Source organism: Anomaloglossus baeobatrachus, chromosome 7 (assembly GCF_048569485.1).
Source record: "Anomaloglossus baeobatrachus isolate aAnoBae1 chromosome 7, aAnoBae1.hap1, whole genome shotgun sequence".
NCBI lineage: Eukaryota > Metazoa > Chordata > Amphibia > Anura > Aromobatidae > Anomaloglossus > Anomaloglossus baeobatrachus.
In genome coordinates, this window is record NC_134359.1 from 41,421,411 (window position 1) to 41,436,909 (window position 15,499).

At 41.9% G+C, this 15,499-nt stretch overlaps 1 protein-coding gene across 3 annotated transcripts in view; it reads right to left on the minus strand.

The window, feature by feature from the left end:
• Positions 1-312: 312 nt before the first annotated feature.
• Positions 313-15,499, minus strand: part of CCDC148 (coiled-coil domain containing 148) — a 214,909-nt gene continuing 199,722 nt past the window's right edge. For 2 of the 3 annotated variants that reach the window (XM_075317245.1, XM_075317247.1), the window contains exons 12-15: positions 15,363-15,481; positions 11,106-11,223; positions 8,523-8,663; positions 313-953 (exon numbers count right to left, since the gene is read on the minus strand). In XM_075317245.1, the coding sequence (XP_075173360.1) occupies positions 807-953; positions 8,523-8,663; positions 11,106-11,223; positions 15,363-15,481 (525 nt within the window). In that variant the 3' untranslated portion in view covers positions 313-806. The remainder of the gene's footprint in view (positions 954-8,522; positions 8,664-11,105; positions 11,224-15,362; positions 15,482-15,499) is intronic. The other variant, XM_075317246.1, reaches the window with a different exon arrangement.

The following is a 15,499-nucleotide window of genomic DNA, read 5'->3' on the forward strand; positions in this document are numbered from 1 at the left end:
ATTTGATGAAATGGAAAAACCCTTTAAATTAAATGTATAAAAGTATGGAGTACCGTCCTTCGCTCTTCCTAGTGGTTGCTGCAGGCAACCAGAATATTTTGGTTGATACCTGTGTCTGTAATGGATTAGAAACCGTGAACGCTAAGAATATATTTTAAAGAATTAATCAGCACTAAAATTTGAACCCATTTAGGATAAAAAAATAATCAAAATTAAATTCAAGAGGAGAAATTTTATACATTAGTGATGAAGCTGCGGAGTTGTGCAGATCCCTGTAGTAATACCTGTACATACCCAAAAGCAGGAAAAAAAAAATCTTTAAATATTTATTATTGGTATATAAAGAAATCAAGACTGTTTTATTACCCCTGTCACCCCGGACCTGGATGAAAAATGTTCCGTCTTGGACATTCCCCGATAATGAGCAATGGCAGAACGTAGAGGTTTATACAGGCATTCACGCAACTCATGCATTAAAATACATTCTCCCCCTGCAGCCACCAGAAGTCAGCGACCATTCTCCAATTTATGTTACGCTGGATGTAGCAATAAACACGGAGTAAACAAGAGCCGCGAAATTCCACCGGAGCAATGCAGCTGTCACCTCCAGTCCATCTCTCACATCTAATGTCTCAATTTCCATCCTCACGCTGCATAAAGAGACGCTTACTGTACAAGCGCATGATGATCTACGGCGAGAAAGCTGCCGGGTCTGTGTGTAATGGAGAGGTCCCTCCGTGTCAACGGTGATATAAGACCCCCCCAATAACACAATGGACTATTGCACCGTACACTGCAGGACTCGGCTATTTTCTGAATATCGTGGATTCCATGTCTTTCCTCGGTGGTTTTGGTGGGAGGATTTTGGGGAGGATTTCTTTAGCATAGTTGGTGTTGTGCAGTCCGGCCTCTCGTAGAGCCATCTCAACTCGGACCCTCGGGTCACAGATGATCTGCATTGTAAAAATAAAAATAGAAGGATTTTAAGGGGTATTCAAAGAATATGATGTTCATGTTTTACCACCGGTTCACATTTATTAAAAAAGACTGACAGCACTCACAACATGCAGTGTGAACAGGTGCAAAACCGAACATGACATATAATAACAAAAAAAGACAGTTGCACTCTGAAATGCTAAAGCATGCAAACAATCAATGTAAGAATATAGATATGCATTATTGTTTAAGGAAATCTAGGAAAAATTAAGATATGTAGCATACAAAAATGGCTATTTTTATATCTGCCCAGTAGCTACGTCAAGGCTTATCACATATACTGGGTACCTACTCTAATGCCTTTCTCTGGATTAAAAACCTCCTTTGTATGGGCAAAAAGGAACCTGATACTATTGATGGTCACCTGTGGCTAATGGGGGAAGGGGTGTACTGTCAAAGGGTATGACTCTATAATGTAGACAAAAAGACTGATGGCACTCCCAACATGCAGCCTGAACAGGTGCAAAACCGAACTTGACATATAACAAAAAAAATAATGCCCTCTGACCGTGCACCCCCCATTAGCCACAGGTGACTTTATTCAGTAGTAGCAGTTTCCTATTTTCTCGTACGCAGGAGGTTTTTCACCCAGAGAGCAGCTCTAAGGCCAGTCACACACAGATAAATCTTTGGCAGATCTGTGGTTGCAGTGAAATCATGGACATATTGTTCCATTTGTACACCGCCACAAACCTGGCACTGATTGTCCACAATTTCCCTGCAACCACAGATCTGCCAAAGATTTATCTCTGTGTGTAAAGTGGCCTTTAGAGTAGGTACCCAGTATACGAGGTATGCCTTCTCATGGCTACTGGGCACATATACAAATGGCCATTTTTGTTTGCTAAATATCTAAATTTTCAATAGATTTTTTTAAACAATAATGCAAGTCTATAGTCATATATTCTTACATTGATGATTTGTATGCTTTAGCATTTCAGAGTGCAACTGTCTTTTTTGTCACATTTATTAAAACCGCCGTTTTTTTACTAATAAGCATGGAGGAGTAAGATGCACCTAATTTCTTCACTGGTGCACCTTCTTAATAAAGTAAGAAGCATCATTAGCTGGGAGTCCGTCAGATGGCTAGTGTAGATTTATGCCACAAAGTGGAGTAAATTATAAATGCATAATATTGTCATCTATAGAAAAGTGATCAAAAGATGGAAAAAAAAGTTACAAACTATGGTGTAAACAGGACGTGTGCAATAATTTCCAAAAACAAGCCATCATGCATCTATGTTGACAAAATAAAAATATATATATACAGTGTGTCCACCCATATCCTGTCCACCGCCATTAACTTGAGAACGGCTGCAGCTATAGGCAAAGAAGTGGTGGCTAGGTATAGTAAAGTAGCCATGCACTACACAATGAAACCACCTATAGAGCCACCTGGTGGAAAACAACGGAGTTAGCATTTTTATCTCGAAAACGGAACGAGATAGAGAAAAAAAGGGAATTAAAAAATTGTAGGGCATCATCAATTCAATACAAATCGACACCTTGCATACAGAAATGCTATGATATGAAAATATGAAACCCATGACCCCCTCCAAAACATTGAATGCTGGTCACGCATATGTCGCTCATTTAACTTTGATGCTCAACGTGGCCCCCGTCAGCTGCAATGCACATCTGGACTCTGCACAGCATACTGTATCTTGCTGCACGTTGTGCAATATGGTAGGTGACACGTTGCACAAGCATCTGTGATACGTCGTCGTATGTCCTGCAATGATAGTGGAGGGGTCGCATACACCTGCTGTTTGATGTGACCTCACAGAAAGAAGTCCAATGGGGTCAGGTCAGGTGAGCGTGGAGGCCACTCCATGCAGCCACCATACCCAATGACTTGTAGGAAGGTCTCCATGAGGTATCGCTTCACATCCGCAGCCTTGTGAGATTTATACGTTCTTATCATAGCATTTCTGTATGCAAGGTGTCGATTCGTATTGAATTGATGATGCCCTACAACTTTGTAATTCACTTTTTTTCTCTATCTCGTTCCGTTTTTGAGATAAAAATTCTAACTCCGTTGTTTTCCACCAGGTGGCGCTATACGTAGTTTCATTACGTAGCGCATGGCTACTTTACTATACCTAGACACCACTTCTATGCCTATAGCTGCCGCCGTTCTCAAGTTAATGGTGGTGAACAGGATATGGGTGGACACACTGTATAGCTCTTAGAAGAAAGGGGAAGAAAAACCTAAAGTGCAAAAGCAAAAATCTCCCCATGAAGAGGAGGTTAAAATGATCTACATTAAATAAAAATGTCATATAAAATAGTTGCATGACCCCCTTAAATGAAAACAATTTTTTTTTAGATATTTCTAATATTTTATATATTTTTGACAATTTTTTTTCTACTCTCGAAGCTACAAATCCAGACTTTCGATTACTATTGCCTATTCATAATGCAGCGTATTTAGTGTAAAATGTTGGAAATGTTCTGAAGTGACTTTCTGCAGCGCTGGTGACTGCTGACTCGCTTTGTACGGGCAAGTAGGTCAGCCCCGCTGGTGAGAAGGTTTGTGCATCTCTACTCGGATCATCTTTTACTTGGTTCTCAGAGGATTAGATCAACTCCTTTTTTTCTACAAAGCAGAAAAAAATACATGACTGCAGCGATAAAGGTCAGTTTCAGCAACCGAGCGGCGCTGGCTTGTCTATCAATGGTTATGAATCTGGAGGTGTCAGATAGAGATGAGTATATGAAGCAGCCGACAGGCGCGTCTCTGGGTTATGATGAACACCTCACTAGAGACTCCCCGAGCCGTACATGCTGTCAGTCTGGTCACATCACAGTAAAAAGTCATCAAAATCTCGTTGATTATCGGTGTTGGGCAATAGAAAAATAAAAAAGTGGCTAAAAAGAAGTGTTACAATTAGGCATTTAAATAACAAGAAAACAACAAGAAGAGATAATTGGAATTAAAATATATCTGGAAGCATTACCAACTTCTTTAGATAATTTACAGATTTAGTAACTACCTCTACATTAGTGGAAGAAATCCAGCTAAGAAGGTAAGCGCAAGTTCTACTTTGGTCTCATCTGACCAGAGAACTTTCTTCCACATACTAGCTGTGCCATGTGGAAGAAGGGGCTCTGGTCAGATGAGAACAAAGTAGAACTTTTGTGGGCCAAATACAAAGAGCTATATGTGGTGGAAAACTAACAATGTGCATCACCCTAAAAACACCATCCCCACCGTCACACATGGTGGTGGCAGCATCCTGCTGTGGGGAAGCTTTTCTTCAGCAGTGGCAGAGAAGCTAGTCAGAGTTGATGGAGGAAAACCTGTTAGAGGCTGCAAAAGACTTGGGACTGGGACATAGTTTCTCCTACCAGCAGGACGACCCTAAACACCCTGCAGAGCTACAATGGAGGGTACAGTAAATTCATATGTGTGTGAATGGCCCAGTCACAGTCTAGATGTTAATCCACCAAGAATTTATGACAATACTTGAAAATTGCTCTTTGCAGACGTCAGAAGAATGGGCAAAAACTTTAGTCTGTAGATGTGCAAACCTGGTAGATACCGTACATCCCCCAATAGATTTGCAGCAAAAGGAGGTCCTACAAAATAATGGCTCAGGGGGGCTGAATTTTCAGATTTATATTTTTTAAAATATTTAGAGTAGGTCCCCACGATCAGGACCCGCTGTGTCCTGCAGGTGGCGGGTTCTGATCTGCGGGGCAATGAGTCTCCTCCACAGGAGAATGCAGCTGCCCATGCCCACGGTCCGGGCTCGGGCAGTTGTGGTCTCATGCTGTGTTCTCCCTATGGAGGTCGCTTGCAACTCTGCAGCAAACAATTGCCATGCTTGCGGCTTTGAATGCCGCACTGGAGATCAGTTTACGTTGCGGGCCGCACATGCACAGTGGGCAGGGGATTTCTAGAAATCCCATCCACTGTGCTTGTACTGTACAACAAAACCAATAGAGAAGGTAGCCAAGGACAATACAATAATAAAATATCAAATTTTTATTAACGATAATGGTAAACACAGTACATGCAAGGGTGAGTAATGAACAAAGTGCCGAGGCACCACAAGACTCAGCAAATGGGTTTGCAAACAGAAAATCAATAGATTACATAGGGATAAAGGTATATATTACATTCTAAATATCTGTCCCCATCATGGGTATAGCAGTCATTTAGATGAATGTGATCTACAGGCAGATCATATGATATAATTAACTGTTCGCATATTACTAAAAGGCATAAACACAGGCAGAAAAAAACAAGGAGAAATACCAAGGAAATCCCATCATAGGGGTAGATTACCTGTCGCCATTAGCCACACTTCGGTGTGGCTCAGCAGTGGCTAATGGCGACAGGTAATCTACCCCTATGATGGGATTTCCTTGGTATTTCTCCTTGTTTTTTTCTGCCTGTGTTTATCCCTTTTAGTAATATGCGAACAGTTAATTATATCATATGATCTGCCTGTAGATCACATTCATCTAAATGACTGCTATACCCATGATGGGGACAGATATTTAGAATGTAATATATACCTTTATCCCTATGTAATCTATTGATTTTCTGTTTGCAAACCCATTTGCTGAGTCTTGTGGTGCCTCGACACTTTGTTCATTACTCACCCTTGCATGTACTGTTTTTACCATTATCTTTAATAAAAATTTGATATTTTATTATTGTATTGTCCTTGGCTACCTTCTCTATTGGTTTTGTTCTGGCGTAGTAGCCTGACTCCATTTTGGAGATTACTTATTCATTATTTATTAATTTTCTTTGTTTATTTGTGTATATCTCCTTGTGGCGACACAATTTGGTATTCATTGTACTGTACAACGCAGTGTTTTAGACGTAGGGAAAACACACTGCATCTAAAACACTGCAAACACTGATCGTGGGCACACAGCCTTAGTAAACCATGTATCATTTCCTTTCCACGTCATACATGCTTGTGCTGGTATATCACATGAAATCCATATAAAATATATTTAAGTATGACTGTGTAACATGAAAAACTAGAAAAATTCACGGAGTATGATTTATTTATTTTTTTAAAACTGATCAATGGAATTAATGGCCAATTATATATAAATCAGATACATTTTGCATTTAAAATGGTGGAGTACATACTATAAGAATAGATATAACATACAAATATCACACTGGCGATGCTATCCTTTATCTATTGCTTAGTTTGTCTATGTGTGTCTCTAGGTACAACCAATTACTATAAATATTTCATGGACAATATTATATATGGTGCCTTTGGTATTTATTCTGCTATCTGCCAGGTTCTATACATATGGTATGAGGTGTAGCTGGCTCATCTAATCTAATCACATCGTGCAAATTAAAATTATTTTACTATTATTTACATAATGCAGTAATAAATGACCATGATAACAGCAAAATAAATAGATTGTTGAGTATTACAAGAACAGCGGATCCATGTCCGGTGCCGTTGTGGTTCATAGGCTGTGTTTGGTATTGCGGCTCATCTCTGTTCACTTGAAAAGTGGATCTATCATCAGATTTGATCATACTGATGAATTAATTAGCTCTCTTATACCTGATTTGGCTTGTTTATTTGCTGAGAAATTCATGTAAAAACAGATGTATTATCCTAATTGTTTATACATCCAGTTGTTTCTCTGCCCACCTGATTGACAGCTCCTCAATGTTCCTCCTTCCTGTTGCTGTGGAATCTCTGCCCACCTAGCCTGATTGACAGCTCCTCAATGTTCCTCCTTCCTGTCTCTGCTGAATCTCTGCCCACCTAGCCTGGTTGACAGCTCCTCAATGTTCCTCCTTCCTGTCTCTGCTGAATCTCTGCCCACCTAGCCTGGTTGACAGCTCCTCAATGTTCCTCCTTCCTGTCTCTGCTGAATCTCTGCCCACCTAGCCTGGTTGACAGCTCCTCAATGTTCCTCCTTCCTGTCTCTGCTGAATCTCTGCCCACCTAGCCTGATTGACAGCTCCTCAATGTTCCTCCTTCCTGTCTCTGCTGAATCTCTGCCCACCTAGCCTGGTTGACAGCTCCTCAATGTTCCTCCTTCCTGTCTCTGCTGAATCTCTGCCCACCTAGCCTGGTTGACAGCTCCTCAATGTTCCTCCTTCCTGTCTCTGCTGAATCTCTGCCCTCCTAGCCTGGTTGACAGCTCCTCAATGTTCCTCCTTCCTGTCTCTGCTGAATCTCTGCCCACCTAGCCTGGTTGACAGCTCCTACAGCTCCTCAGTTGTCTCTCTACCCTCCTAGTCTGATTGGCAGCTCCTCAGTGTTCCTCCTCCCTGCTGTTGCTGAGATCTCACAGTGCTTAGTACAAGCTGCAGCTGCCAGTCAGGCTGGGAGAGCAGAAAACTGAATATACTTGGACTCTCATTCTTCAGCTGGACTCATACCATGTTCATTTTAATACCTAGATTATCTGGCGCTGTTCCCACCACAGACTCTGACACTCCACACTGTGCATTCTCTGGGGCTTCTGAGTTGTACAGGCAGGCTCAGACATCAACCAGTTCTGTGCTCAATAGTGATAGGGCTAACAGGGCTTAATCTCTCCTAGCCTGGAGGTTACCTCTAGGATCACATATTATGACAAACCTATCACAGATTCTCCCCGCCTTTTTAAGATGGTGGAAACTGCCGTCATGTGCAGATTATAGCTTTAAGCAATAGCGGTCCATGTGCTGTTGTGATCCAGTTGCTGGTGAACTACTGAGTGTTATATGGTGTGTTGTGGGAATTCTCTTGCTGTGTGTTTATTCCCTCCCTGCTCTTTATTTCCTCCTGATCATGTATTGTCTAATACCTTTGTGTGTGATTGCTGTGAGTTAGAGGTTTGGTTTCCCAGTTTGTCTTTTTGTGTAGGTTTAACCACTCCTGTCCCAGCCCTCCCCTGGGTTGTTTGACAGGGGGTATTAGAGCAGGGCTGGCCAGGAGCAGGGCTAGGTTGGCAGTCCAGACCTCTTCACCATCAGAAGTACCTTTGGGATAATGGACAGCTAGGGCACTCTCCTAACCTGAGGGCCAGTCTAGGAGCCTCATTCCCCGGTTATCCCCTTATACTTCATGACAATTACACAGCCTTTTGAGATGGATTTTCAAAGCAAGTACACCAATATCATCAGGTCTTTGAGATCTATGTAATAATATATGTAGATTGTAATGTGAAATCTCGAGACAGATCTGCTTTAAGTTGCATTACCAGACACAGCCAGTGGGCAAGACACTTTCATAATAGTTCTTTGAAAATGTGACTTAAATTGGGAATCGTTTTCCTTTAACCCTATAGTAATGCTATCATTTTAGTGTTAATGGAGTCGTTTAATGAACAATCCACCCATGTATTTATAAATATATAATATATATAATATAATTATATAATATCCGTCTATATAAGCCAGAAAGAAGAGCCGCTCAGTCTGCATGGCCTGTGTGTCCGCCACTTTGCACAGCAGAACTTTGAAAGAGGCAGTCTCTAATGAGACAACTAAGTATTTAAAAGTTAAAGGAAAGTTTAGCGCATCTTGCACAGACCTGTTGTTCACTGTATGTGTGCAAATCAAAAAGTGGTTTTTGCAGGGCAACTTCTTCTTCTACCCCAATCCCGAGTCTGGCTTTCCATGCTTGTGTGTCACTCATCATTCTGACGGGATCAAATTCAGCTATAACCGCCACCTGTTTAAGGAAATTCAGAGCCTGATGTGTTAGCACAAGTGCTATAATTCTCCAGTATAAAGTATTATTAATAAGTATTCAATCCCATCCTTTAAGACATTTCGCTCTAAAGAAGCCCTCTGTATTCATCAAGGATCTATGAGAACAATCGCTGAATCGGCATGTACGCGATGTCACATTCTGTACCACAGTGATATTGTGTAATTTTAGGGATACTGAAATAATTAAAAATCCAAATACTTGGTAGGTTCCCTCATCATTAATGTAATACCTAGCACATTTAGTGCATGAATTGTCACAGGATAGTATTCCAGATTGCTATCCTATTGTTATTAGCTGACTAACGAATGGTGTTTGGGTAAAATTGAAGCACACATTAGAAGCGGTTCCCCAACATGTTTCACCATGACAGAGGCTTCATCAGGGGTAGAGATAAAATGTTACCGGTAAGTAGTCATATTCTTAAAACAGCAATCCACAATAGTGTTCTGTGTCAATTTAAGAAAGGAATGTGGAATATACTACATTAACCTACCTAAGTGATTGGGTTTTCTAATTCTTACATTGTCCCTAAAAGTACACAATGTTTTAATGCATAAATAATTTAAGTGTAATGACTGAGCCCTACCACTCACATGGAGATGAACAAACCAGGGGAGATGTAAAACCTGCAATATACAGCTCGGAGAAGCATTAAATCTGACCCTGATTTGTCCTTGCCTGACAGCAAACGTTTGCACCCTGAGTTTATGCAAAGTCGCCCCCACTCAATGTCGGATGACCCTGAGTGTCCTTAACTGCACCCTCAACTATAACCCAAGTGAAACACAAAAACAACAATAAATGATGTACACACGGGCAGAGGGTGAGACACAGGACTATGGTACGTGTTCACACAGTCATACAGAAAGATGGAAAAAACCCAGAAGACTAACGGAATACGTGGGAAGCCCCCACCGCCTAAATATAATAGAATAAGAAGAGTGCTGGAAAGAGAAACTCAAACAAAACCACAGGGAAAAGTAATAAAGATAAATCAGTAAAATAATCCTTAACTGAGGAGCCAGGACTCCAAACATACATCTATATTGGAATAGCCCCTCACAAGACGTGATAGGGCCAACAAGACGAGGAATTGAAAACATATGAATAGAAGTAATACAGAAAAGCAATGAAAAGGAAAGGAAAGACAAAAGAACTATAAGCAATTGGACAGAGACAAAACAGACGGTGAGTAAACAGACAGGGAAACCGACCACAGAACCAGGGGTCACCAGATCGAGCCCTGAAGTCGGGCCATAACATAAAGTTAAAGGGAACCAATCACCAGGATTTTTGTATATAACCTAAAGCCAGTGCTATACTGGCACTATCAGGCTGATTCTATACATACCTGTAGTGGGCAGCTCGAATGTTTAGGTTTTGAAATTTAAAAAAGTAAAGTTTATAAAATGAGCTGCTTGTTGAGTGACAGTTGCACTGGAGCAGATAATAATCATAGTTATTGTATATTATACAAACGATTCACTTTGTTGCAGGACCTGTGTGAGGTCATACCCATGTGACCTGGTATCCAGCTTTGTTGGCTGAGGTCCCGCCCATTCTGGTCACATGGGTATGACCTCACACAGGTCCTGCAACAGAAACTGAATTATTTGTATAATACTTATGCTAATTCTAACAGAGGGAGGGGATAGCTATGCAGATATCTGCTCCAGTGCAACTGTCACTCAACAACCAGCTAATTTTATAAACTTTACTTTTTTGGATTTCAAAACCTAAACATCAGAGCTGACCACTAACGGTATGTATAGACTCAGCCTGATACTGTCAGTATAGCACTGGCTTTAGGTTATATACGAAGATCCTGGTGATAGGTTCCCTTTAAGTTTTTGTTGTTAAGATATCAAGTAACTTCTGGATCACAATGGCAGATAACAGGACCAGGCAGGGGTGCACTGAGTCCCTCCATAAGGGGCAGCATTTTGTTATATATGTCAAGGATCCATATACTTCAGCGACATATTCTGTCCTCTTGCCTACATAAAGGGGTTGTCCCAACGTTCCCAAAAATTACCTAGCTACAGGAGAGGAGACAAATTTTTGTTTGCTTGTGATCGTACTACAGGGACCCCCATTATTAAAGTATTGGGGCTCCAGTGTTTCCCAGTTTGAATGAAGTGATGATCGCGCTTGTGCACTGCCATATCATTCATTCATCATTAATGGGACTGAGCGCTGTACTTGACATTCTCCATCAGTCCCGCAGACTTAAAGTGACGCAGCAGTGTGCATGCACCACCACACTTGGGACGGGCGTCCAATGGGGGTGGATAGGTAATAAGTGGTAACTGTAGGAGACCTCCCATAAGATGTAGGACAGTTGTATTCAAGTTTTTAATATATAGACGATTACAGTATATGAGTGCCACCACACGTTACCTGCTGTCGTAGAGCGTCAAGCCGTCTCTGCCTCTCTAGCTCTACCTGCTCCTCATGAAGAGCCACCTCCTTTCTTTCTATCAGACGTTTCTCTAACAACTCCTGACGATAGACAACCCTGAGAAGAAATGTAGTTGGAGAATTAATTCAATGAATTGTAGGAATGACTGATCATTCACAGACGATACAATATTACATCTCCAGTTTATCGCTGTTCTCTGCTCCCATTAATACAATGTCAGAACAAGAATCTGCATTCAGACCACGGCTCCTGGCAGGATTCATGAACGATGATGACGGGAGGAGTTTTGGTGTCTATTCTTGGATCAATAGTCGTCCTGCTAATTTTATAATCCTTCACAACGAAGACACAAGGAAAGGAGCAGATGAGTGGAGGAAGTCAGGAAGATGAAAAGTAATATATAGTAGAAGAAGATGGCAATACGAGCCTTGAGCAAAGCTTCTCAGTGAAGTGCGATTCTCTTTCTAAGACTGGATACATGGACTCCTTTTGCTACAAGTGCATAGTATCAAGGCCGACCCAATGAATGTCAACCCAACTTTTAAGTATGGGGTTCACCGAACTCCCCCCTGATGTTCTGGGTAAAGAAAGATCAGACATGTTGGATTTCAACATGACCAATCGCTTGTCTCCGCAAGGACTAATAACACTGTGTCGTTAGAAACTGATGTCCACTATGGCTTTAAAGTAAACATTTACTGTTTTACCCAAAAGCTGGACCTTCTTTAAACCTCTTGGAGATAAACAGTGGTCAGAAATAAAAACGTCTTGGCTCCCAATTTACATGAAAAAAGACCTTCTTAGTCGCTCAGTCATGGTCATTTGAAAGTCAATTAGAATATCTATCGACAGAACGACAATTTGTGATCTTACATTGGCCAAACTAATAAGTGAGAAGTAGGTGGATGAATGGAACAACTATAGTTGTTTAAGGTGGACTTAAATCTCCATGTCACGGTTCCACTGTGAGGAGCATTTTGCATTTGTAATGCTTTTGTCACAGCTTTTGAAAAAGATCTGCTGTGTCTTGTGCACTTGCTGACAGGTTGTCTTTCAGCACTAGGGTCCATGCTGCTTTTGGGAGGTGCCTTCACAGATGCGCCTCGTTCTTGGTGATTGCTCTGCTTCTTTACTAGGCTTGCTCTGTCTGAACTTCACAAGTTCAACCTCCTGTTTGCTCAGTGTGCTCCTGGCTCCTGTCTGGTGTAAGTGTTCTGATCCGGCTTCTGACCTCGGACCTCTTCCCGACCACGTCTCTGTCTGCTCCCTGAACCTTATACGTTACCTCCTGGCTTCTGACTTCGGACCTCTTCCTGACCACGTCTCTGTCTGCTCCCTGAACCTTATACGTTACCTCCCGGCTTCTGACTTCGGACCTCTCCCTGACCACGTCTCTGTCTGCTCCCTGAACCTTATACGTTACCTTTCGGCTTCTGACCTCGGACCTCTTCCTGATCACGTCTCTGTCTGCTCCCTGAACCCTATAAGCTACCTCCCGGCTTCTGACCTCGGACCTCTTCCTGACCATGTCTCTGTCTGCTCCCTGAACCTTATATGTTACCTCCCGGCTTCTGACCTCGGACCTCTTTCTGACCATGTCTTTGTCTGCTCTCTGGATCTTATACGTTACCTGCTGGCTTATGATCCTGGCTTGTCTGACTACCCTTCTATTCATACTGCTTGTAGTGTCTAACATCACAGTTCATGAATGAATGAATATAATATTCATAAAGCTAAAGGCTCCAGAATTCTGGCATAAATTGTACCAATAAACTGTCATTTATAACTTTTACCATATGTATTATGTGTTTAGAGACATGGTCTAGCTCAAGAGGGTCTAGTCTAATGTGTGACATCATGTGTCAAAGCTGTCGTACAAAGTTCTGGCACAAAACCAACTAATAAGTGATGTAGGTAATTAGTCTAGAAAGCCTTAAAATCAATTAATCAAACAGGATGTAAGTATAAGGAGAGACCTGTCACTCAAGGGGAGTGTTTTAAGGAGAAGCCGCCAGGGACCAGCCTCTAGGACTAGTCACAAAAGCGACATGGTCCCCGGCCGGCTTTGAAATGTATGTTTACTCTGTAATGCCGCAGAGTAGCAGAGAATAGATATGATAGAGCCAGTGTCTGATTCATGCTGCTCTTGGTTCTTGTACTAGAAATTTCTCTCTTCATTTCAACATTTTCGGCCTCCTGACTGGAAGATATAGGACATAGTGCCATTAGTCAGAATTAATGTAGTCCTAGGATAATTGGTAATGCTTCAAACTAACATATGAATACAAAAATAAAAGAATAGAACAGGCGTATCACTAATGAAGCAGAGGGATAACCCAAACGTGTTCAAACTTTTATGGAAACAACCAGATAATACAGGGCATTGTGTTTCGGCAACAATCAAATGCCTTCCTCAGGTCAATGTGCATAAATGCTTTACCTCATTTTGAGCTCACCTAACTGATCCCACCTGTGATGTCACAGCAGCTCACCTAACTGAACCCATCTATGATGTCACAGCAGCTCACCTAACTGAAATCCACCAGTGATGTCACAGCAGCTCACCTAACTGAAACCCGCCTGTGATGTCACAGCAGCTCACCTAACTGAAACAAGCCTGTGATGTCACAGCAGCTCACCTAACTGATCCCAGCTATGATGTCACAGCAGCTCAAATAACTGAAAGACACCTGTGATGTCACAGCAGCTCCCCTAACTGAAATCCACCAGTGGTGTCACAGCAGCTAACCTAACTGAAAGCCACCTGTGATGTCACAGCAGCTCACTTAACTGAACCCATCTATGATGTCACAGCAGCTCACCTAACTGAAACCTGCCTGTGATGTCACAGCAACTCTGTCACAGCAGCTCAAATAACTGAAAACCACCTGTGATGTCACAGCAGCTCACGTAACTGAAATCCACCAGTGATGTCACAGCAGCTCACGTAACTGAAATCCACCAGTGATGTCACAGCAGCTCACGTAACTGAAATCCACCAGTGATGTCACAGCAGCTCACCTAATTGAAATCCACCTGTGATGTCACAGCAGCTCGCCTAACTGAACCCAACTGTGATGTCACAGCAGCTCACCTAACTGAATCCCACCAGTGATGTCACAGCAGCTCACCTAATTGAAACCTACCTGTGATGTCACAGCAGCTCAAATAACTGAAAGCCACCTGTGATGTCACACCAGCTCATTTAACTGAAAGCCACATATGATGTCACAGCAGCTCACTTAATTGAACCCACCAGTGATGTCACAGCAGCTCACCTAACTGAAAGCCACATGTAATGTCACAGCAGCTCACTTAACTGAAAGCCACCTGTAATATCACAGCAGCTCACTTAACTGAACCCATCTATGATGTCACAGCAGCTCACCTAACTGAAACCCACCTGTGATGTCACAGCAGCTCATGTAACTGAATCCACCTGTGGTGTCACAGCAGCTCTCCTAACTGATCCCATCTGTGATGTCACACCAGCTCAACTAACTGAAAGCCACCTGTGATGTCACAGCAGATCACCTAATTGAACCCACCAAAGATGCCACCTGACATAAACACATTGGTTATATCATCAGGAGCACACATGACTGAACTTTGTGATCTCACAATTCATAATGCGGTCCAAACACTAAGAAAAGTTACCACCAGATCTAGTGTATAGACCAGAATATTAGGCCCTTTGCCTTATGAAGAGCACTGTGCCTATTGGTAAATTAGGTCATTGGACTCAGGATTTTGTTTTTTTCCAATAGTTTCTAAAAGTATCCAAACTTTACTTGAATGAAAGTTTTAGAAGTGAACCCAAAAGCGTAAAGTTTACAGTTCGGTAATCCAGCACAATTGCAATAGAATATTTGCTAATGGTTTCCTTGCAAACCTCCGTGGTTCTGCCCTCCCTTGGGTTTGCAAGATCAATATTAATCTATAAGATTTGTGAAATCTGCAGGAATTGCTCAGCTTCTCCATCCACAACATTAAACATTTACAGCAATCATTTCTCGGGGATTTACTCTTGGCCGCTACTAAAGTAGACGATTATGAGGGCTTTTTAATAAAACGGAAATAAGTTCACCAAAAAAATATGGAAACATATAAATAAATTGGTTTCAAACATTTGTGTCGAGAGCAGAAAGAATCTACATCCTCCGGGTCATGGCCCATCTGGGCACACAGAGCCATTTGGTTAGAATATACCGGTGCTTGCCCAATAATGTACTTACCGCTCTTTGTCTTTCTCCACTTGCTGGGCCATTATCTTTTTCAGCTGCTCTAGGCGCTGCAGATCCCGGCTCTGTTGCGCTTCCCACGCTTGCTGTTTTTCAGCTTTGTACTTTTGTATCTGTCGCGTGAATAAAAA